Source organism: Saimiri boliviensis, chromosome 17 (genome assembly GCF_048565385.1).
Source record: "Saimiri boliviensis isolate mSaiBol1 chromosome 17, mSaiBol1.pri, whole genome shotgun sequence".
In the NCBI taxonomy this organism is placed as follows: domain Eukaryota; kingdom Metazoa; phylum Chordata; class Mammalia; order Primates; family Cebidae; genus Saimiri; species Saimiri boliviensis.
Genome location: NC_133465.1, coordinates 8,612,501 through 8,635,138, shown reverse-complemented (window position 1 = coordinate 8,635,138; position 22,638 = coordinate 8,612,501). Strand labels below are relative to the sequence as shown.

Here is a 22,638-nt window from a genome sequence, read left to right as displayed (position 1 = left end):
TCTCCGGGATGCCAGAGGGTGAACAGCGGGAAGGAGTTGGAGGTGGCGAGCAGACCCGCCCACCGGTGACGCCACCAATCGCCCTCCGTCCCCGCGAGCACCCGCCCCTCCCGAGAGTGGAGCTCCGGCGCATCATGGCGGCTGGCCCGGCTCAGGCCCCTTCCACCGTGAGTGCTGCTCTTCCATCTCTTCTACCTTTTTTGTTTGTCACAGATTTTCTTTTTCTTCCTGTTTCCTCTGCCTTGCCTCTGTGGGCTCGCTGGCCGCGCCCGGCCCATGGGTGAGGGGGTTGTGAGTCGGTCCAATCCTACCTCTCACTGGTTCTACGAATGTTTTTATTCCCTCATTTCACGCGGCACCCACTGCGAGCCTTAAACTGGTCTCCGTTCGCGCTCTTAAGATTTAAGTCCTGTGGAAAACCAGGAACAGGTTAATGGGGGTACGAGGGGCTGTGGGTTCCTGGAGAAGACCCTTGACGGAGCTGTAGGGGAAAAGGGCAACTGTAATAAGGAAAAGCGTCTGAGACCCGAAGTGCGCGTAGTAGGCAAAAAGCGCCGAAAGGGGTTTCACGGCGGAGGCAGACACGAGTTCAAAGGCAGGAGGATAGAGCAGGTGTCTGAAAAACTCAAGAAGTTCAGTTAGGTGGTGGTGGAAGGGTCAGAGCTGACAGTCTTGTACCTCTTGCTGAGCAGCGACTTTAACTTGAGCGTAGAACAGTGATCCGATGAAATAAGCGTTTTGGTTTCCTAAGGTGGCAGTATGGAGAGTGGACGAGAGAGAACCGTTAGACGGCTGTGGTTGAAATGCAGTGAGAGGATGGTGACCTGGACCGCTGCAGCAATGCTGAGTTTCCAGAAGTGATGATAGGGGGGAAAAAAAAAGAGAGAGAGAGAGAGATGTTGGCCGGGCCTGGTGGCTCACGCCTGTAATCCCAGTGCTTTTCGAGCCGGAGGTGAACCAATCACCAGATGTCAGAAGTTTGAGACCAGCCTGGCCAACATGATAAGATCCCATCTCTACTAAAAATAAAAAAAATTAACCAGGCGTGGTTCGGGACGCTGCACTCCAGCCTGGGCGACAGAGCTGACTCCGTCTGAAAAAAAAAAAAAGAAAAAAGAAAAAAGAAAAAGAAAAAGATATTAAGAAAATACAATCATACAATCTAAAGGACTGGGTCTTAGGTAGGGAAAGGAAGGAGTTAAAGAGGACATCTAGGTTTCAGGATGAACAACTATTTGGTTAAGGGTACTATTTGCTAAGTTAATGAGCATAACACTAGAAAGGTTCTAGAAAAGGAGAGAGTTTTGTGAAAAGTTCAATATTGGGCATGTGTGCTCTCTGAACGTTGGTCGTGGATAGGCTGACAGATGGATAGGAGTAAAGCTCAGGAATGAGAACTCAGCGAAAGTAGGCGTATAGAGACAATCATCATCTGGCCATGGCTGTTAAACCCATGCAGTGGGTTTTTTTACTCAGTAGATGAAAACATGAATTTGCCTTTTTAACAAAATGTAGGTAATTTCACCTTGAGGCCATGGAATCACTTTGAAAGACAGTAGTATCTAGTGCACCAAGCAAAGGATAGGCCATCAGAGAAATCGGAGCTACAAAAGAATACTGGGAGAGGAAGACAAAAAGTGTGAGAGTTGGAGTTTTGATTATGCTGGTGGGGCAACGCGGAATGGTGATTTGGTCCACTTTCCACAAATCTGACCATGAATGAGTTTTTGCCTGAGGCAGGCTGAAGGTCAGTGGTAGGGCTGTCCATAAGGATGCTGAAGACGTCCAGGACTTGAAGACTGGGTTTTCTTTTAACTTTTATTTTAAATTCAGGGGTAGATGTGCAGGTTTATTACGTAGGTAACCTCATGTCATGGGGATTTGATATAGAGATTATTTCATCACCCCTGTACTAAGCATAGTACTTGATTGGTATTTTTTCGGATCTTCTCCCTCTTCCCACCTTCAAGTAGGCCCCAGTGTCTGTTGTTTTCTCCCTGTGTGTTCATGTGTTCTTGTTATTTAGCTCACACTTATAAGTGGGAACAAACGTGCAGTATTTGGTTTTCTGTTCTTGGGTTAGTTTGTGAAGGATAGTGATCTCCAGCTCCATCCATGTTGTAGCAAAGGACATGATCTCATTCTTTTCTGTGGCTGCATAGTATTCCATGGTGTGTATGTACCACATTTTCTTTATCCAAATCTACTGTTGATGGGCATTTAGGTTGATTCCATGGAAGACTCTCTTTTTGAGTTCTTTTCAAGCTCCTTAAGATTAGAAGAATGTGAAAGATAGGCTGGGCGCCATGGCTCATGCCTGTCATCCTATCCCTTTGAGGGGCCAAAGAGGGCAGATCACTTGAGCTCAGGAGTTTGAAACCAGCCTGGCCAACACTATGAAACCTGATCTCAACTAAAAGTACAAAAAATTAGCTGGGTGTGGTAATCTCAGCTACTTGGGAAGCTGAGACAGGAGAATCGCTTGAACCTGGGAGGCAGAGGTTGCAGCGAACTGAGATCACACCATTGCCTAGGCGAGAGTCCATCTCAAAAAGAAAAAAAAAAAAAAGAATATGAGATTGACCAGAATGTTAGTACATGAGCCTTGGAAGTCCAGGGAAGGAGCTGTAATGTCTTAGAAGTAGCATTAAGGAAGAAGGATAAAGGCCCTACTGCTAAGTGTGTCAAAACTGCCTAGCACTAGCCGAGCACAGTAGCACACGCCTGTATTCCCAGCACTTTGGGAGCCTGAGGCAGGTGGATCACCTGAGGTCGGGGGTTCGAGACCAGCCTGGCCAACATGGAGAAACCCCCATCTCTACTAAAAATACAAAAATAGCTGGGTGTCGTGGCGGGTACCTGTAATCCTAGCTACTTGGGAGACTGAGGCAGGAGAATCGCTCAAACCTGGGAGGTGGAGATCACGCCATTGAACTCCAGCCTGGGCAAAAAGAGCAAAACTCTGTCTCAAAAAAAAAAAGAAAGAAAGAAAAAAAGCTGCTAGCACTGGGAGTAGGCCAAACTGGTCCTTTCCCCTAAAGTTATCTACATATAATGGCAGCTATGTGTTCAGAATCTGTGTCAGATATGCAAAGATAGTCCATATCCTCTTCAGGGAGCCCACATCTTAGCTGAAAAGCAACAGGAAACAAATTAAGGTTGAATCTTGTATATATTCAGCTTGTGGGAAATGCATACATTTGAATAAAAAAGGAAATAATTGGCCGGGCGCGGTGGCTCAAGCCTGTAATCCCAGCACTTTGGGAGGCCGAGGCGAGTGGATCACGAGGTTGAGAGATCGAGACCAACCTGGTCAACATGGTGAAACCCCGTCTCTACTAAAAATATAAAAAATTAGCTGGACATGGTGGCTTGTGCCTATAATCCCAGCTACTCAGGAGGCTGAGGCAGGAGAATTGCCTGAACCCAGGAGGCGGAGGTTGCGGTGAGCCAAGATCGCGCCATTGCACTCCAGCCTGAGTAACAAGAGCGAAACTCCATCTCAAAAAAAAAAAAAAAAAAAAAAAAAGGAAATAATTAAAAATTATAATCTGCCTACATCCTTTTTATGTACTGTCCACCGTTAGGCGCTTAACACATAGTACAGCACTATGTCCTATTCCTTTTTGGTTTGGGGTTTTTTTTGAGGGGTTGGAGTTTTGCTTTTGTTGGCCAGGCTGGAGTGCAATGATGTGATCTCGGCTCATTGCAACCTCCGCCTCCCGGGTTCAAGCAATTCTCTTGCCTCAGCCTCCTGAGTAGCTGGGATTATAGGCATAAACCACCACACCTGGCTAATTTTTTTTTTTTTTTGAGACGGAGTTTCGCTCTTGTTACCCAGGCTGGAGTGCAATGGCGCGATCTCGGCTCACCGCAATCTCCGCCTCCTGGGCTCAGGCAATTCTCCTGCCTCAGCCTCCTAAGTAGATGGGATTACAGGCACGCGCCACCATGCCCAGCTAATTTTTTGTATTTTTAGTAGAGATGGGGTTTCACCATGTTGACCAGGATGGTCTCGATATCTTGACCTCGTGATCCACCCGCCTCGGCCTCCCAAAGTGCTGGGATTACAGGCGTGAGCCACCGGGCCCAGCCCTTTTTATGTTTTTAATAGAAACAAAGTTTCACCCTGTTAGCTGTACTAGTCTCGAACTCCTGACCTAAGATGATCCCACCTGCCTTGGCTTCCCAAAGTGCTGAGATTATAGGTGTGAGCCACTGCGCCCGGTCCAATTTTTTTTTTTGAGACAGTGTTTCACTCTGTCACTCAGACCAGTGTCGCCATCCGGGTTCACTGAAGTTTCAACCGCCCCAGAATCAGGTGATCTTCCCACCTCAGCCTCCCTAGCAGCTGGAACCACAGGCATGTGCCACCACACCTGGCTTTTTGTATTTTTGTAGAGACATGATTTTGCCATGTTGCCCAGGCTGGACTTGAACTCCTGGACTCAAGCAATCCACCTGTCTTGGCCTCCCAAAGTGCTGGGGTTATAAGCATGAGCCGCTGCACCCTGCCTGTCCTATTCTTTATGAGCAATTTAAAGGATTTTTCAACAGTGTTTTTGTCCATTCTTGCTTTTCACCATACTGATATTAGAACCAGACTCCATGTGAGATGGGACACCACTAAACATGGTGCTCATTGCTCTTAATAGAGTTATGTGCAAATTCCTGTGGGAGCTTGAAGGAAAGAGCAGCATTCAGCCTGGGATGATCAGAGAAGAGTCTCCAGAACATACATTCCAGTTGAGCACTTTATGGATGAGAACAAGTTTGTTAGAGAAAGGGGCAAGACCAAAGCTGGGTGGCCAGCTGTCTACAGTATGGCTGGACTAAGACTTTTAAGGTTCCTTCAAGTCCTAAACTCCTTTATGTTTGATCTTCATTTCATGTGCACTCTGGATATTTTTTCTTTTTCTTTCTTTTTTTTTTTTTTTTTTTTGAGATGGAGTTTTGCTCTTGTTGCCCATGCTGGAGTGCAATGGCATGCTCTCAGCTCACTGCAACCTCCACTTCCTAGGTTTAAGCGATTCTCCTGCCTCGGCCTCCCAAGTAGCTGGGATTACAGGTGTGCACCACCATGCCCAGCTAATTTTTTTTTTTTTTTTTTTTTTTTTTTTGAGATGGAGTTTCGCTCTTGTTACCCAGGCTGGAGTGCAATGGCGCGATCTCGGCTCACCGCAACCTCCACCTCCTGGGTTCAGGCAATTCTCCTGCCTCAGCCTCCCAAGTAGCTAGGATTACAGGCACGCGCCACCATGCCCAGCTAATTTTTTGTATTTTTAGTAGAGATGGGGTTTCACCATGTTGACCAGGATGGTCTCAATCTCTCTTTTTTTTTTTTTTTTTTTTTTTTTTTTTTGAGACGGAGTTTCACTCTTGTTACCCAGGCTGGAGTGCAATGGTGCGATCTCGGCTCACCGCAACCTCCGCCTGGGTTCAGGCAATTCTCCTGCCTCAGCCTCCTGAGTAGCTGGGATTACAGGCACGCGCCACCATGCCCAGCTAATGTTTTGTATTTTTAGTAGAGACGGGGTTTCACCATATTGACCAGGTTGGTCTCGATCTCTCGACTTCGTGATCCACCCGCCTCGGCCTCCCAAAGTGCTGGGATTACAGGCTTGAGCCACCGCGCCCGGCCGGTCTCGATCTCTTGACCTCGTGATCCACTCGTCTTGGCCTCCCAAAGTGCTGGGATTACAGGCTTGAGCCACCGCACCTGGCCTAATTTTGTATTTTTAATAGAGACGGGTTTTCACCATGTTGGTCAGGCTGGTCTCAAACTCCCTATCTCAGGTGATCCGCCTGCCTCAACCTCTTCAAGTGCTGGGATTACAGGCATGAGCCACCACGCTAGCCTGGATTATTTATTTGTTTGTTTGTTTGTTTGTTTGTTTGTAGTCCTTTATTCTTCCCAAGTTTCCTTGGTAGGCAGGATGGTCAGGATATTTTAACTAAATTCACTTTCCTCAGGAACAAGCCTGGCTTGAGGATGCTCAGGTCTTCATTCAAAAGACCCTGTGTCCAGCTGTCAAGGAGCCTAATGTCCAGTTGACTCCATTGGTAATTGATTGTGTGAAGACTGTCTGGTTGTCCCAGGGAAGGAACCAAAGTTCTACACTGCCCCTCAGCTACAGGTAAGGAGAGGTGGCGGTTGCAGGGGCTGGGTAGGGGCGGGTATTGAATTCAGGATAGAAAAGTAGGTCCCATAGTTAGAAAAAGGGCAAGTGAGGCTGGGCATGGTGGCTCACGCCGGTAATCCCAGCACTTTGGGAAGCCAAAGCAGGCAGATCACCTGAGGTTGGGAGTTCGAGACCAGCCTGACCAACATGTAGGAACCCCGTCTCTACTAAAAATACAAAATCAGCTGAGTATGGTGGTGCATGCCTGTAATCCCAGCTACTCAGGAGGCTGAGGCAGGAGAGTCCCTTGAACCCTGGAGGTGGAGGTTGCAGTGAGCCGAGATCGTGCCATTGCACTCCAGCCTGGGCAAGAGCTAAACTCCATCTCAAAAAAAAAAAAAAAGAAGAAGAAGAAGAAAAAGGGCAAGTGAGAAGTGAACAGAGGACAAGGTCGTCAGCGTATCCCCTTCTGCAGAGCTTTGCTGTTCTAACACAATCAAGCTTTCCTTTTCCTAAAGTTCTCTGGAATTGGCTTAAGATTAAAGAAAAGGAGAGGAACAGGGGAAGAGAGAGAGAAAATTTGGAAAAAGGGCTCTCAAAATGGGGAAAGAGGCTAATATTTTATTTATTTTGTGTATTAGGAAACAAAGATACAGAGGGCTATATGACTTTACCAAGTGCAGATCATTGTGTTTAAGATGTGTGTGTTAGGGCTTCCAAGTGTGTTTTTCTGCATATATACATTTTTTACTACACTATCCTTTCCAAAAGTGTTTTAGGCAATGTTAGTAAAGCACCATAAGAAAAGGGGTTCATGGCTGGGCATGGTGGCTCACGCCTGTAATCCCAGCACTTTGGGAGGCTGAGGTGGGTGGATCACGAGGTCAAGAGATCGAGACCATCCTGGTCAACATAGTGAAACCCCATCTCTACTAAAAATACAAAAAACTAGCTGGGCATGGTGGCGCGTGCCTGTAATTCCAGCTACTCAGGAGGCTGAGGCAGGAGAATTGCCTGAACCCAGGAGGCGGACGTTGCAGTGAGCCAAGATCGCGCCATTGCACTCCAGCCTGGGTAACAAGAGCGAAACTCCGTCTCAAAAAAAAAAAAAAAAGAAAAGGAAAGAGGTTCATGGCTAAATGAGAGTGACGGACACTGAATATAAATAAACTTCTCTGGGAGAGTCATAGGGTTTATTAAGGTATTAGAGGCTCTGACGAGTACCGCAAAAGAAACCTGTTTACTTCCTCATAGACACTGTCACTGTCTTGAAGACGGGATATATTATTCCAATAAATATTTTAATATTTGTACTACACATACATCTATTCTTAAGCAATATAATGTAGAGTTATGCATACCTTTAGACTTTAAATAAATGGTACCATACCTTACATACCTTCTGCAATTTGCCTTTTTTGTTTGAGACAGTGTCTCGCTCTGTCCCCCAGGCTCGAGTGCAATGGTACAAACACTTCTCACAGCCTTTACCTCCAGGGCTCAAGCATTTCTCCTGCCTTAGCCTCCCATATAGCTAGGACCACAGGTGCATGCCGCTGCACCTAGCTACTTTATTTTATTTTATTTTTTTGATACGGAGTATCTCACTTTTTTGTCCACACTGGTATCAAACTCCAAGGCTCAAGTAGTCCTCTTACAGTGGCCTCCCAAGGTGTTGGCATTATAGGCATGAGCCACCGTGCCTCGCCTGCTTTAAAAAGTCTGACTCTGTTGCTCAGGCTGGATTGCAGTGGCACGATCTCGGCTCACTACAACCTCCGCCTTCTGGGTTCAAGCGATTCTCCTGCCTCTTGAGTAGCTGGGGTTACAGGCACATGCCACCACACCAGCTAATTTTTGTATTTTTTAGTAGAGACAGGGTTTCACCACATTGGCCATGCTACTTGAATTCCTGACCTCAGGTGATCCCCCACCTCAACCTTCCAGAGTGCTGGGATTACAGGTAGGAATCACTGCACCCAGCCCCTGCCTGCTTTTCTTGCATAACGTTATACTTCTTTTTTTTTGCTTGTGGGTTTTGTTGTTGTTGTTGTTGTTGTTGTTGTTGTTGTTGTTGTTGTTGAGACAGAGTCTCACTCCGTCACCCAGGCTGGAGTACTGGCATGATCTTAGCTCACTGCAAACTCTGCCTCCCAGGTTCAAGCAATTCTCCTGCCTCAGCCTTCCAAGAAGCTGAGATTACAGGTGCCTGCCACCACTCATGGCTAATTTTTGTATTTTTGTAGGGATGGGGTTTCACCACATTGGCCAGGCTGGTCTCAAACTCCTGACGCCTGATGATCCACCTGCCTCAGCCTTTCAAAGTGCTAGGATTACAAGTGTGAGCCACTGCACCCAGCCCCCACTCATTTGTTTTAACTGGTCTATGGTATTCCATTATGTGAATATATATGTCACTCTTTATCTGTTTAAAATAAAAAAGGTAGAGACATGTTTAGTATAAGATGCTTTTTCCTTGGCACTCCCTTAGCCTGCTTATGACAGTTTGGGAAATACTTCACTCAGCTTGGTTATCTATGTCAGTCAGTCAAAGCAAGAGATCTTCTTATCCAAAACATTATTTTTATAATTCTGTTTAATTTTCTCATCTGTAGACTTTATCATAAACCAATAGTTCTTAAAATGCTCATCTGCCAGATTGTGAATCAATACACATCTTTCTTCTTTGAGAATGTCTTGCTTGCAAAAAAGAGTTAGCTGAGCTAAACAATGTGCTTAGCCATGTTCTTATTGCTCAACCATCGAAAACCTTTACATTTTGCTGTATTTGCTTCAGTTCTTTGTTATAAGAAGTATAAATGTGCCTGGGCGTGGTGGCTCATGCCTGTAATCCCAGCACTTTGGGAGGCTGAGGCAGGCAGATCATTTGAGGTCAGGAGTTTGAGACTAGCCTGGTCAACATGGTAAATCCTGTCTCTACTAAAAATACAAAAAATTAGCCGGACATGGTGGTTCGCACCTGTAGTGCCACCTACTCAGGAAGCTGAGGCAGGAGAATTGCTTTAACCTGGCAGGCGGAGGTTGCAGTGAGCTGAGATCGCGCCACTGCACTCCAGCCTGGATGACAGAGTGAGACTCCATCTCAAAATAAAAAATTACAGGAATGCAAGCAAGTGAGCATAATGATATTACAAAAAGGTGAATTTATCACAACTTTGATAATTTAACTATTATTTGTATCACATCCAACACCCACCAACTCAGCCTCAGCTTCCCCCCAAGTCTCTAGAATTGTGCTATGCTAGACTAGAAAGGATCGTGGCTGGGGTCATTGTAGGTGGACAGTTAGATGCCTGAGTGGTTCCATTAAATTCTCTATGGAGCTAAGAGCTGAGATGTTTTCAAGAGAATTGCCTCTGTTATTTACAAAGTGCTCTCCCCACACATTCATTTCCTCAGGCTCCTCATGCATTCCTACTTCATTTCTCTGGGTCCCCTCCCTGGCACCATCTTGTTGAAGATATTATTCAGCACAGAATTGGACTCAGATCCCATCCTTATTTTATTTTTCCTTTTTTTTTTTTTTTTTGAGACAGAGTCTCTCTCTCTGTTGCCCAGGCTGGAGTGCAATGGCACGATCTCGGCTCACTGCAACCTCCATCTCCCAGGTTCAAGCTATTCTCCTGCCTCAGCCTCCCAAGTAGCTGGGATTACAGGCGCATGCCACCATAACTGGCTAATTTTTTTTTTTTTTTTTGAGATGGAGGCTCACACTGTTGCCCAGGCTGTAGTGCAGTGGCACGATCTCGGGTCACTGCCATCTCTGTCTCCTGCGTTCAAGCAGTTCTCCTGCCTCAGCCTCCCAAGTAAGTGGGACTACAGGCATGCACCACCACGCCCAGCTAATTTTTTTTGTGTTTTTAGTAGAGACAGTTTCACCACGTTGGCCAGGATGGTCTCAATCTCCTGACCTCATGATCCGCCTGCCTCGGCCTCCCAAAGTGCTGTGATTATACGCGTGAGCCACCACGCCCAGCCTTAATTTTGTTGTATTTTTAGTAGAGATGGAGTTTTGCCATGTTGGCCAGGCTGGTCTCGAACTCCTGACCTCAGGCAATCCACCCGCCTTGGCCTTCCAAAGTGCTAGGCTACCATGCCTGGCCCCCATCCCTATTTTCTTAGTCCTTATCCCCAGGTTTTACCCCTTTAATCAGTCAGACAAACTCACCTCTTAGTCCATGTACCCCTGCAACCTTTCCTTGGGCTCTTGAGGGTTTGTCAGGGTTGAGGGTTACCTCCTAGGCTTCGATCTGACTTTGTGGGACCTCTGCTGCCTTCCCTCTACAGCTTCGTCTCAGTACAAGACCTCAAGACTCACCAGCGTCTCCCATGCTGCAGCCACCTGTCCTGGAGCAGTAGTGCATACCAGGCCTGGGTCCAAGAGGCTGGACCAAATGGGAATCCCCTCCCCCGAGAACAGCTGTTACTTTTAGGGACACTAACAGACCTATCTGGGGACTTGGAGCAAGAGTGCAGGAATGGAAGCCTGTATGTGAGAGATAACACTGGCATCCTGAGCTGTGAGGTAAGTGGAAGGTGGAGGTCAGATGCCCCAGATCCTCACAAGAATGGTGTCCAAGGGCCAAGGCAATTAAGTCTCTGATGAAACAAAGGGGGAGGTGGGTGGATAGTATGCTAGGATCCTGGTTAATCTTTGCTCTTCATCTTTTCTAGGTCATCGATCTGGACCTTTCTTGGTTGGGCCATCTTCTTCTGTTCCCTAGTTGGAGTTACCTCCCTCCTGCCAGGTGGAATTCCTCTGAGGAGGGGCATTTGGAGCTGTGGGATGCCCCTGTGCCAGTATTTCCTTTGACCATCAGTCCTGCCCCCCTCACGCCTATCCCTGTCCTCTACCCAGAGAGTGCTTCCCGCCTGCTTAGCCACAGGTAATTTCCCCCTCAGGCGTGGCAGGAGCACTGTGAAATTGGAGGATGATGGTGGGTTAGTGGAGGCAGAGAAAGAAGGGCATTGAGCTGGGTGCGGTGGCTCACGCTTGTAATCCCAGCACTTTGGGAGGCCAAGGTGGGTGGATCACAAGGTCAAGAGATCGAGACCATCCTGGTCAACATGGTGAAACCCGGTCTCTACTAAAAATACAAAAAATTAGCCGGGCATGGTGGCCCGTGCCTGTAATCCCAGCTACTCAGGAGGCTGAGGCAGGAGAATTGCTTGAACCCAGGAGGCGGAGGTTGCGGTGAGCCGAGGTTGCGCCATTGCACTCCAGCCTGGGCAACAAGAGCGAAACTCCGTCTCAAAAAAAAAAAAAAAAAAAAAAGAAGGGCATTGATAGCAATATAGATGGAATGTTCCAAATCAAGGGAATGGTGGGCTTTGAATATTAATAATGTAAAGAGTTTCTCAAGGGACCTGTGCCTTATCTAACGTCAAGAGAATTTGGAGGTTTTTAGCATAATTGGTTTAGGCTATGGACATTTTGTATCACTGCCAGGTTATTCTTTACTGTGGAAGGGACAGCGTTTATAGGGAAAAAGAAGAAATACAAAGATGAGTTTTTCTTCTTTTTTGTTTTTGGAGATGGAGTTTTGCTCTTGTTGCCTAGGCTGGAGTGCATGGCATGATCTCAGCTCACTGCAACCTCCACCTTCCGGGTTCAAGTGATTTTTCTGCCTCAGCCTCCCAAGTAGCTGGGATTACAGGGCTTTTTCTTCCTTCTTAGAAACAAGCTCAGAGGTGTGCAGCGAAACCTGGCTGGGAATCTGGTTCAATTGAGTTCCCTGGTGAAAAGTAAAGAGAAAGCTTACTTCATCCTGTCCCTTGGTAGTTCACACTCAGCTGTCACCCGCGTGTCCATCATTGTGCAGGTGAGGATTAGGGTCATTTCAGCCATGGAAGTGCATCAGGGGTGTTGGAACTTTCAATAGGAAAGATAAGATCCTAGGAAGAACCACGTAGGAAAGGAGGACAGCTGGGGAGAGCTGTTTTCTGGAACAGCGTGTTGGGAGAAGATTCCAGGAAATGTTTGTACATAGAGGTAGGGAACAGACTTTCCCGCTGTGCAGCCCACTTGAGCACACAGCTTTTAGATTGTATGTAACCTTTTAAAACACTGCCACCCTCACTTGTGTTTCCCCTGCATTAGGAAGATGACCAAACAAATCAGTCATCTTCATTGAATACAGGCATTGAAAAAAAACAAACTTGGTACTTACTGTTGACTGTTTTTGCATCAACTGGTACAATTTTTATTTTTTTAAATTTCAACTTTTATTTTAGATTCCTGGGGTACATGTGCAAGTTTATTAGCTGGGTATATTTTGTGATGCTGAGGTTTGGGGTATGATTGATCCCTTTACCCAGGTACTGAGTATAGTAGCCAAGGTAAAAATTGTAAATCATTTATTTTTATTCTAACGATTGTTTCATGACATATAAGTATCTGAAAAATGTTTCTTTTTCTTTTCCTTTTTATAAAATTTTTTAAAAATAGGCTGGGCGTGGTGGCTCACGCTTGTAATCCCAGCACTTTGGGAGGCCAAGGTGGGTGGACTCCTGAGGTCAGGAGTTCAAGACCAGCGTGGTCAAGATGGTGAAACCCTATCTCTACGAAAAATACCAAAAAAATGGCTGGGCGTGGTGGTGGGCGCCTGTAATCCCAGCTATTCAGGAGGCTGAGGCAGAGAATTGCTTGAACCCAGGAGGTGGAGTTTGCAGTGAGCCGAGATCACACTGCTGCACTCCAGCCTAGGCAACAGAGCACAACTCTTGTCTCAAAAATAAAAAAATTAAATTAAATTAAAATATGTATTTTGGGCCGGGCGCGGTGGCTCAAGCCTGTAATCCCAGCACTTTGGGAGGCCGAGGCGGGTGGATCACAAGGTCAAGAGATCGAGACCATCCTGGTCAACATGGTGAAACCCCGTCTCTACTAAAAATACAAAAAATTAGCTGGGCATGGTGGCGCGTGCCTGTAATCCCAGCTACTCAGGAGGCTGAGGCAGGAGAATCGCCTGAACCCAGGAGGTGGAGGTTGCGGTGAGCCGAGGTCGCGCCATTGCACTCCAGCCTGAGTAACAAGAGCGACACTCCGTCTCAAAAAAAAATATGTATTTTGTAGAAACAGGGTCTCACTATGTTGGAAAAGAGAGAACAGTTTATTGTTCTTCTGTTGACATCAGTCCCACTACTGGGTATGTATATACTCAATACATATTGTTTACAGGAATGAATGTTGTTTGCGTGTTATGGGATGGGATAGGGCATACTTTTCTCAATGGAATAATTATGTATTTTGAAGGAAGTTTTAGGGATAGTTTGTATCTTGGGGATGGGATTAGGAAATATTTGGCATCTCTTGTGAGAGAGGAGAGACTCTGAAAGTTTTCTACCCTAAGATTTAGTTGGCAGACATAGGGAAGATGGAAAGATGAGGAAAGACTCACAGGGAGCAGATCTTTGAGTTCAAATCGTAAGGGAAAGGGACTCTGGCAGAGAGGCAGTGTTGGGGTCTCATGTGCCACATTGTCTCTGCACAAGCCAGGTCCCTGCCCAGCTGGTGTGGCACAAAGCCCTTCGGCCTGGTACAGCCTATGTGCTGACGGAGCTGCGAGTATCCAATATCCGTGGTCGTCGTCACCGTGTTTGGATGACCAGTCCCACCTCCCGTCTGTTGCTGCTGAAACCAGAATGTGTGCAGGAGCTGGAACCGGAGCTGGAAGGACCCCTCTTAGAGGCTGACCCCAAGCCACTCACCATGCCCAGCAACTCCCAGGACAAGAAGGATCCAAAAGATCTTGTCCGGGATTCTAGACTCCTGTCGTATTCGGTGAGCACAGGGAGAAATCCTGGAGCCTGAGGGGCTGGAAACATGGGTCTCCAAAGAGGAAGAAAGTAGTGGTCAACTGGACCTCGGCCTGTTTGCAGGGAGCAGTCACTGGTGTGTTGAATGAGCCTGCTGGCCTCTACGAGCTGGATGGGCAGCTGGGGCTCTGTCTTGCCTACCAGCAGTTCCGTGGCCTCAGGCGGGTGATGCGACCAGGAGTGTGTCTGGAGGTATGTGAGATCAGAGCTGAGAACAAAAAGAGACCTCTGTAGCGTCTCTTACCTTCATGGGCTCCTTTTTGGCAGCAGGGTGGTTACTTCTGCAGAAAGTACAGAAATAAAAAGTGTGTTGGAGGGGGCACTTTTGTTAAGGATAACGTGGACAGAAGTTTAAATCAAAAAGGTGTAGAGTCTTGGGCCCTGTGAGGAGGGGTTGTGGCCAGAGCATCTCCTTCACAGAAGGGCCTTCCACCTGGAGGAGGAGATGGCTGAAGCACAGGTGTGGGGCCCGGCTGATCTCAGGCGGCCTGGTGAGAAGCCTCAGCCGTATCTGTTCATCCAGTAGCCACCCAGCCCACAGCAAGACTGAGTGGAGCTCATGGGAGATGAAGGCTGACCGCAGTGGGAGTGGGTTGTAATGGAAAGCGAGGCCAGCCCATGTGGGAGAAATGGTTTTCCTTCTTCCTGGAACCCCGGCAGTGCCAAAGTGCAGTTAACTTCGCCTGGGGTCATTGACTGGGGGCTTCATCTCTGCTTTTCACTTTCTCTGCTTTTCCCCAGCTCCAGGATGTTCACCTGCTCCAGTCAGTGGGTGGGGGGACAAGAAGGCCAGTGCTCGCCCCCTGCCTCCGTGGCGCTGTTCTGCTTCAGCGCTTCTCTCGTCAGAAGCCTGGGACTTACTCATCTCGCCAAGCCTACGGGGCCTCCCTGTATGAGCAGCTGGTGTGGGAACGTCAGTTAGGACTTCCCCTCTACCTGTGGGCTACCAAGGCCCTAGAAGAGCTGGCTTGCAAGTGAGGAGGCCTGAGGGCCAGGGTGGGGAGGCAGGGAGAGTAGCACCCTTCCTCAGCAAGGAGAGCAGGCTTCTTGAAGAGGCGGGGTCTTCCAGGGAAGTGACTGCACTGCTTTTCCTGGCCAAGGCTGTGTCCCCATGTGCTGAGACACCACCAGTTCCTGCAGCATTCCTCTCCTGGGAGCCCCAGCCTGGGACTGCAACTCCTGGCTCCCACCCTGGATCTTCTAGCTCCACCACGCAGCCCCATTCGGAATCCACACAATGAGATCCTTGAAGAGCCACATCACTGTCCCCTCCAGAAAGTATGAGGATGTGGGGGAAAGATGGTGGCAGAGCACTGCAGGATACCTGGGGCCCATGGGACACACACCTGATTTCTCTTCCCTCCCTGACAGTACACTCGGCTGCAGACTCCCTCCTCCTTCCCCACTCTAGCCACCTTGAAGGAGGAAGGACAGCGTAAGGCCTGGGCCTCCTTTGACCCTGAGGTCCTTCTGCCCCTCCCGGAGGCCTCCCACCTGCCCAGCTGCCAACTCAATCGCCGCCTGGCTTGGTCCTGGCTCTGTCTACTACCCTCTGCCTTCCACCCACCCCAGGTAAGGGGGACACCAGCAGGGCTCAGGGGACTTCCTTTTTTTGTCATCCTTACTACCACTACCCTAGTCTAGGTTACGTATGTTTGTTTGTTTGTTTTGTCATTTTGACTACACTAGCCGTCTAGGTAGACTACTTCATCTGTTCTTGGCTCCCTCCAATTCGTTCTCCCTGCAGCAACTAGAAAGGGAAGGATATGCCAAGCACAGTGGCTCATGCCTGAAGGCCGGAGGATCACTGGAGCCCAGGAGTTTGAGACTAGCCTGGGTAATATAAAGAGACCTTGTCACTACAAATTTTTTTTTTGGTAAGATGGGGTTTCACCATGATGGCCAAGCTGGTCTTGAACTCCTGACCTCAGGTGATCCACCCACCTCGGCCTCCCAAAGTGCTAGGATTACAGGCGTGAGCCACCATGCCCAGCTCCAGAAAATGTTTTTTAATTAGGTGTGGTGGCATGTGCCTTTGGTCTCAGCTACTCAGAAGGCTGAGGTAGGATCGCTTGACCCTGAGAAATCAAGGGTACAGTGAGCCAAGATCACACCAATGCACTGCAGCCTGGGCAACAGAGCAAGACTCAGAAAAAAAAAAAAAAGAGTTTAAAAAAAAAGTGAAACTGGTTGGGCGCAATTGCTCATGCCTGTAATCCTAGCACTTTGGGAGGCCAAGGCAGGTGGATCACGAGGTCAAGAGATCAAGACCATACTGGCTAACACAGTGAAACCCCGTCTCTACTAAAAATACAAAAAATTAGTCGGATGTGGTGGCACACACCTGTAGTCCCAGCTACTCGGGAGGCTGAGGCAGGAGAATTGCTTGAACCTGGGAGGCAGCAGTTGCAGTGAGCTGAGATTGTGCCACTGTACTCCAGCCTGGGTGACAGAGCAAGATTTCGTCTCAAAAAAAAAAAAGTGAAACTTGTATTACAGAACTCTGTTTAAGACCCCCCCCCCCACCTTTTATTCTGAGACAGGATCTTGTTCTGTAACCCAGGCTAGAATGCATTGGTATGATCATGGCTCATTGCAGCCTCAACCTCCCAGGTTCAAGTGATCCTCTCACCTCAGCCTCCCAAGTAGCTGAGACTACAGGTGTTCACCATCATCCCTGGATAATTTTCTTTTTTATTATTTTTTTCTGGGACAGAGTCTTGCTCTGTTACCCAGGCTGGAGTGTGGTGGCACTATCTTGGCTCACTGCAACCTTGCCTTCCAGGCTCAATCAGTCCTCCCACTTCAGCCTCCTCAGTAGCTGGGACTACAGGCATCCATCACCACACCCAGCTAATTTTTGTATTTTTGTAAAGATGGGATTTTGCCATGTTTCCCAGGCTGGTCTCAAACTCCTAGACTTGAGTGATGTGCCTGCCTCAGCCTTCCAAAGGGCTGGGATTACAGGTGTGAGCCACTTCTACTGGCCTGGGTTAGTTTTTTAATTTTTAGAGATGGAGTCTCACTATGTTGCCAGGCTGGTCTATACCTCCTGAGCTCAAGCAATCCTTCTGCCTTGGCCTCCCAAACTGCTGCAAGTACAGGTGTGAGCCACTATGCCCCGCTTAAATTCTTTGCATGGCTCTCTCAGTGCATATAAAGTAAAATCACACATCTCGTTGTGTCCTGTGAGATCCCACATGGCCTATTACCTGTAACCTCTCTTTGTGCCCTTTCTCTTCTCCCACTAAATGTGCGAATGCGTGTGTGCGTGTGTCTGCGCGCGCGTGTGTGCGTGTGTCTGTCTGTCTTCCCCACTGGAACATCAGTTCTTTGAAGTCAGAGATGTGTCTTTTTTGTTCCCTTCGTAGCTTTGCCATGTAATACAGCATCTGGCAAATAGTAGATACTCAGTATTTGCTGAATAAACATTTGCTAACTCAGCCTTCATCTTCCTGCAGGTCTTACTTGGGGTTCTGGTGGCTTCATCTCATAAAGGTTGTCTGCAACTTCGGGACCAAAGTGGTTCCCTGCCCTGCCTGCTCCTGGCCAAGTACTCTCAACCCCTCAGTGACCCACGGCTGATAGGTTTGGAGTTCAGATGTGGAAAGAAGATGGTGGCGGGGTGGTAGTTCTTATAACCAGGGGAGCCTGGGAGGAAACATCTCCTGGGATTTACTAGGGATGCTGGAGTGACATAGGTTGATCAACAACTTTTGGGAGACTGGTATGGCAGGCAGAGAAAGGGACAAGAGCACCCCCAGCCAGAATTGCCAGCATGCATTTCTCCACCATAGCTCCTAACATGCACTACAGGATTACAACTGTGTCCTACATTCTTAGTTTGGGGAGAAGATGTCATCCCTCTAAGGTGGGGGTCAGGCATGGGCTTCCCTGTCAGGGCAGCAGCTCTGGTCTGGGGTGGGCAATGAGACCTGTAGGGTGGTCTGCCTCACAGCCCACACCACAGGTCTCTTTTCTTGTCAAATGGAAAACTTTCTTCCTCTAGGCTGCCTGGTGCGGGCAGAGAGGTTTCAGTTGATCATAGAGAGGGATGTGAGAAGCAGCTTCCCTTCCTGGAAGGAGCTGAGCATGCCAGGCTTCATCCAGAAGCAGCAGGCCAGGTCAGCTCCTTGGGGTCATGGTTGTCCTGAGTCTGAGGGAAAGAAGCCTGGCAAAAGGAGTGGGACACTGAGGCCCAAAATGCCCAATGCCTGCATCACTAAGAAATCTATTCCTTTTCTCTCCCCACAGAGTCTATGTCCAGTTCTATCTGGCTGATGCCCTGATCCTGCCTGTGCCCAGACCCTTCCTTCATTCAGCCACACCCTCAACACCTCAGACAGATCCCACTGGCTCAGAGGGACCCCACCTAGGACAGAGCCGGCTATTCTTGCTGCGCCACAAGGAGGCCCTCATGAAGCGGAATATTTGTGTCTCCCCAGGAGCAAGTCCAGAGGTGCCCAAGCCCACCCTCAGTTTCTATGTGTCGGGGAGCTGGCTTGGGGGCACCCAGAGGAAGGAAGAGACTGGATGGGGGCTGCCCGAGCCCCAGGGAAATGATGACAAGGATCAGAAGGTAAACTGGTAGACTCTAGGGACCCAGGACCTGACCTGTGCCCTGAGACTCTGGCTGGGACCTCAGCACTCTGCTCTCCATCCTCACAGGTTCGCCTCAGTTTCTTTGGCTCTTCAGTCCGCTGGTTTGAGTTCTTGCACCCAGGGCAAGTGTACCGACTCATAGCTCCTGGCCCCGGTGTGAGTGCCCTACTTCATCATACCTTTCCCCAGAAAGGTTTTTGAGGTTGGAGTCTAAAGAGGGTGTGCCAGTGCCTGGTCATTCTCTAAGCCTTCTGGAAGAAGGCTGGATTTAGATACGCCAAAAAGCCTGTGTGTATCGACACACTTCCTTCTCAGTGTTCCAGAAAGAACAAAATCGGGTCACAATATTTTGTGAACCTCGCCTTAGACTAGTACACACTGATAGGCAGTTGTCTTCCCATTTCCGTGCAGTCGCCAATGTTGTTTGAGACGGATGGGTCATCCTACATGTCTCGGCGTCCTCTGGAGTTGGCTGGCTGTGCACCCGGCCTCACTGTCCAGGACAATTGGACTCTAGAGCTTGAGAGCTCCCCGGACATCCAAGATGTACTGGATACAAACAAGGCATTGCCTGAATCCTCACTGACCGACCTGCTCAGTGGCAAGTAAATGTCCACCAGCCCCTCTGATTAATTTGGCCACTCTCTCTTTTCCCAAGCTAGCTGGGTTTGGTGAAGAGTTCATTCTCTGCTGCAGCAGGTATTTCTTTTGTTGTTATTGTTGTGTTTGTTTGTTTTTTGAGACGGAGTCTTATTCTGTTGTCTAGGCTAGAGTGTAGTGGCCTGATCTCAGCTCACTGAAACCACTGCTGAGGATTCTCCTGTCTCAGCCTCCCAAGTAGCTGGGATTATAGGCGCATGCCACCACACCCAGCTGTTTTTGTATTTTTAGTAGAGACAGGCTTTCACCATCTTGGCCAAGCTGGTCTCCAACTCCTGACCTTAAGTGATCCTCCCACCTCGGCCTCCCAAAGTGCTGGGATTAAGGGTGAGAGCCACCTTGTGCAGGTTTTGAATGATGTGCCACAATCCTATTTCTCCCATAGGCCCTGTTACTCTTAGTGTGCAATTTGGCAGAGCTCAGCGTTTTTTAGCACTTTATATATTAAGTTCTAGCAGATACTTTAGCTCCATTTTCTGCCTTTGATCCGACTCTCCATTCTATGCTTTCTTTTGCCGCCATTCTCAGTGTATTGCCCTGACCATTCAGTTTCACAGATTCCCTGGTGTCGTTCTCTGCTGAGATTTTGTTCCGGACACTGTGTGAACCCCTTCCGGCCTCTCTCTGGATAAAGCCAGGTAAAGATCCTTCCTTTGTGGGGAAGGTATAAAATAAAGTGATGGGACCTTGTGGACTTCACAGATCCCACTGACACCCACCTTCCTTCTCTAGGGAACCCGGGGGCCGTGAGAAGGTGTGTGAAGCTAACTGTCGCTCTTGAGACCTCTGACTGTGAATTCCCCCCTCACCTGGACGTATATATCGAAGACCCACACTTGCCTCCCCTACTAGGACTCCTTCCAGGAGCCCGGGTCCACTTCAGCCAGCTGGAGAAAAGGGTTTCCAGGTGAAGATGTGTAGTGTCACCTGCCTCCTCTCACGACTGATGTGGCTCTCTATAATGCTTACCCCCACTTAACTGTGCTGCATGACCCCTTCTCTTTGATACAGCTTTCCGTATATCAGTCTGCTGTTTGTGCCCAGTACCCTCACAAGGTGTTACAGGCTAGTCTTCCTCCTAGTCTTCCTCTAGCTTTGGTAGGGCCATGGCCAGGGTATGCCCCTCACTGGGAGGGACCAGTCTGTGGTGCCTGATCTCTGCGTCGCAGCTTCTACCCCAGTTTACTTGTCTTCCTCATCACTCGCTATTCCTTTTCTGCTTGCAGATCCCACAATGTTTATTGTTGTTTCCGGACATCCACTTATGTGCAGGTCCTGAGTTTTCCCCCTGAGACCACCGTCAGGTCAGTGCCCAGACCCCAACCCCTGAACTTCTGGGCTTCACATCTGCGTCTCCCACATGACCCTGGTTCTGGAGCTTTTGCCATCACTATAGCCTTCTGCAATCCCAACAAGATGTGTTGAGTCAGAGGAGTTCCTCTACGCCGAATAAAAAATGCTCTATACCTATCATTGCCCCCAGAATCATTTAGTGTCGACGGCTTTTGAAGGCTTTTCAGTCTAACATGGAAATATTTCTTGGCTAACATCATGGTGTTCAAACCTGAAAAATAACCAATGACTGTCAGAGATCAGGAATCAAAATGAGGGTGGGGGATGGGGCATCTAGGAGAGCATGGAACCTATTGCTGTCCCCATCCTGATGCCTTCTGTGTCCTTCTAGACCCACCCTACTTTCAGAACCCCTTTGCCTGTTCTGTTTCTTGACCCCTGTCTCTGTCTATTTATTTAGCGTTCCCCTGTCACACATCTACCTGGCTGAACTTCTGCAGGGTGGCCAGACCCCATTCCAGGGCACTACCTCTTGCCATATTGTCTCTGTCTTCAGCCTTCAGCTCTTCTGGGTGTGTGCTTATTGTACCAGCATCTGCCCCAAGGTAAGGGAGGGAACAGGCTGACCTGGGTATGGAGTGCCGAAGGGATGTGATGGAACCAAGAGGACTTTTTCAACCACTGTCTTCATCCCAGGGAAAGTGCACTCGCCAGGGCTCCACTTGCCCTACACAGACATCAGTAAGCCAGGCCATCATCAGGTGAGAGCACAAAGCGGGTGCCCATGATGCCATTTACTTCCTTATTAGACCACTTGGTCTGTCAGCGATTTCTACATTAGCGTAATTTCTGGCTCACGAGACTTGCTTAATATGTATTTTTTGAACAAATGAATGAGGGTAAGCTCCTAGGTCTTTGAACCAAAGACTGCAAACAGCAGGGAGGGAGGCATGTTGGGTCTGGGGTGTGGGTGACCTGGGTTGCTATAGGAGTTTTTATTTCCTCCCGCTCCCCATAGGCTCCTGGTGGAGGATGGGACTGCTGAAGCCGTGGTGACCTGTAGGAATCACCATGTGGCAGCAGCACTAGGGCTGTGTCCTAGTGAATGGACCTCCCTCCTAGAGTGCGTCCGAGTGCCAGGCAGAGTATTGTTGCAGTTTGCAGGGCCTGGAGCCCAACTTGAGGTGTGATGTGACTGGGAGATAGGGGCTCAATACCCAGATTCCTGGGCTTTGGCAGAGGGTTTAGGAGCTAGTTAACCTTGAGCTTCTCTTTCTAGTCCTCAGCCAGGGTTGATGAGCCCATGACCGTCTTCCTCTGGACACTTTGTACTAGCCCATCTGTCCTCCGTCCTATTGTGCTTTCCTTTGAGCTGGAAAGGAAACCCTCTAATATCGTCCCATTGGGTAAGGTTGGAGATGGGGGTGGATCATGGTGGTACAGATAGATGGGTCCCTGGGAGGAAGAGGGATGAGGGACAGATGGGGAATGTCTGGAGTTAGGGAGATGAAGGATGGGTGGGAACTAAAAGCCACATGCCTGAGACATACGTTTTTCCTCTCTTTCCACCTTAGAACCTCCTCGGCTACAGCGATTCCAGTGTGGAGAGCTCCCTTTCCTGACTCACGTGCACCCCAGGCTCCGATTGTCCTGCCTTTCTATCCAAGAGTCTGATCACTCCAGCTCTCTGGGGTTCCTTGCCTCCTCCTGTTAACTGCAAGGATGGCCTGAGAGTTCTTCCCTCCTTGCTGAAAACCTTAAGGCCTCGGTCATGGCTCTTCCCCCTACTTGCTCTGTGATTGAACCAGGACTCCAGATCCCTCGATTCACAAACTGCTACTCCACTTTAATTTCCCTTCTTTGGTATTCTGGTGCCAGCCTGCCTTGATGAAATTGTGGAAACAGGAAATCATGGCACTGTTATTTCCTCTGACTGGGGACAAGGCGCCACACTCACAGGCAGTTCTAAGCACCTGGGTTCTGCTTTTGCGGCAGGAGCTGAGGGAACAAAAGACTTGCTCGCCATGGGGTTGATGCTGACAGGCCCATTGACCTGCAGTGAAGCTCTCTGGTGTCGTTTCTCACTGGTTCTCATCTCTGGGGCCCCAGGCCTCCTGACACC

At 48.6% G+C, this 22,638-nt stretch overlaps 1 protein-coding gene across 3 annotated transcripts in view; it reads left to right on the top strand.

Moving 5' to 3' along the window:
• The first annotated feature begins 81 nt into the window (after positions 1-81).
• CTC1 (CST telomere replication complex component 1) overlaps positions 82-22,638 on the top strand; it is a 25,119-nt gene continuing 2,562 nt past the window's right edge. The window contains exons 1-23 of one of the 3 annotated variants that reach the window (XM_003929217.4): positions 82-167; positions 5,974-6,137; positions 10,431-10,668; positions 10,818-11,029; positions 11,821-11,965; positions 13,642-13,926; positions 14,025-14,153; positions 14,703-14,935; positions 15,062-15,239; positions 15,333-15,533; positions 17,423-17,549; positions 17,971-18,085; positions 18,216-18,540; positions 18,630-18,719; positions 18,975-19,168; positions 19,773-19,861; positions 19,956-20,130; positions 20,450-20,527; positions 20,977-21,121; positions 21,213-21,277; positions 21,535-21,700; positions 21,796-21,922; positions 22,091-22,638. The exon at positions 22,091-22,638 is cut by the window's right edge and continues 2,562 nt beyond it. In XM_003929217.4, the coding sequence (XP_003929266.1) occupies positions 135-167; positions 5,974-6,137; positions 10,431-10,668; positions 10,818-11,029; positions 11,821-11,965; positions 13,642-13,926; positions 14,025-14,153; positions 14,703-14,935; positions 15,062-15,239; positions 15,333-15,533; positions 17,423-17,549; positions 17,971-18,085; positions 18,216-18,540; positions 18,630-18,719; positions 18,975-19,168; positions 19,773-19,861; positions 19,956-20,130; positions 20,450-20,527; positions 20,977-21,121; positions 21,213-21,277; positions 21,535-21,700; positions 21,796-21,922; positions 22,091-22,230 (3,654 nt within the window). In that variant the 5' untranslated portion in view covers positions 82-134 and the 3' untranslated portion in view covers positions 22,231-22,638. Of the gene's footprint in view, positions 168-5,973; positions 6,138-10,430; positions 10,669-10,817; positions 11,030-11,820; positions 11,966-13,637; positions 13,927-14,024; positions 14,154-14,702; positions 14,936-15,061; positions 15,240-15,332; positions 15,534-17,422; positions 17,550-17,970; positions 18,086-18,215; positions 18,541-18,629; positions 18,720-18,974; positions 19,169-19,772; positions 19,862-19,955; positions 20,131-20,449; positions 20,528-20,976; positions 21,122-21,212; positions 21,278-21,534; positions 21,701-21,795; positions 21,923-22,090 lie in introns of those variants that run through there. The other 2 variants (XM_010339834.3, XM_074388160.1) reach the window with 2 other exon arrangements.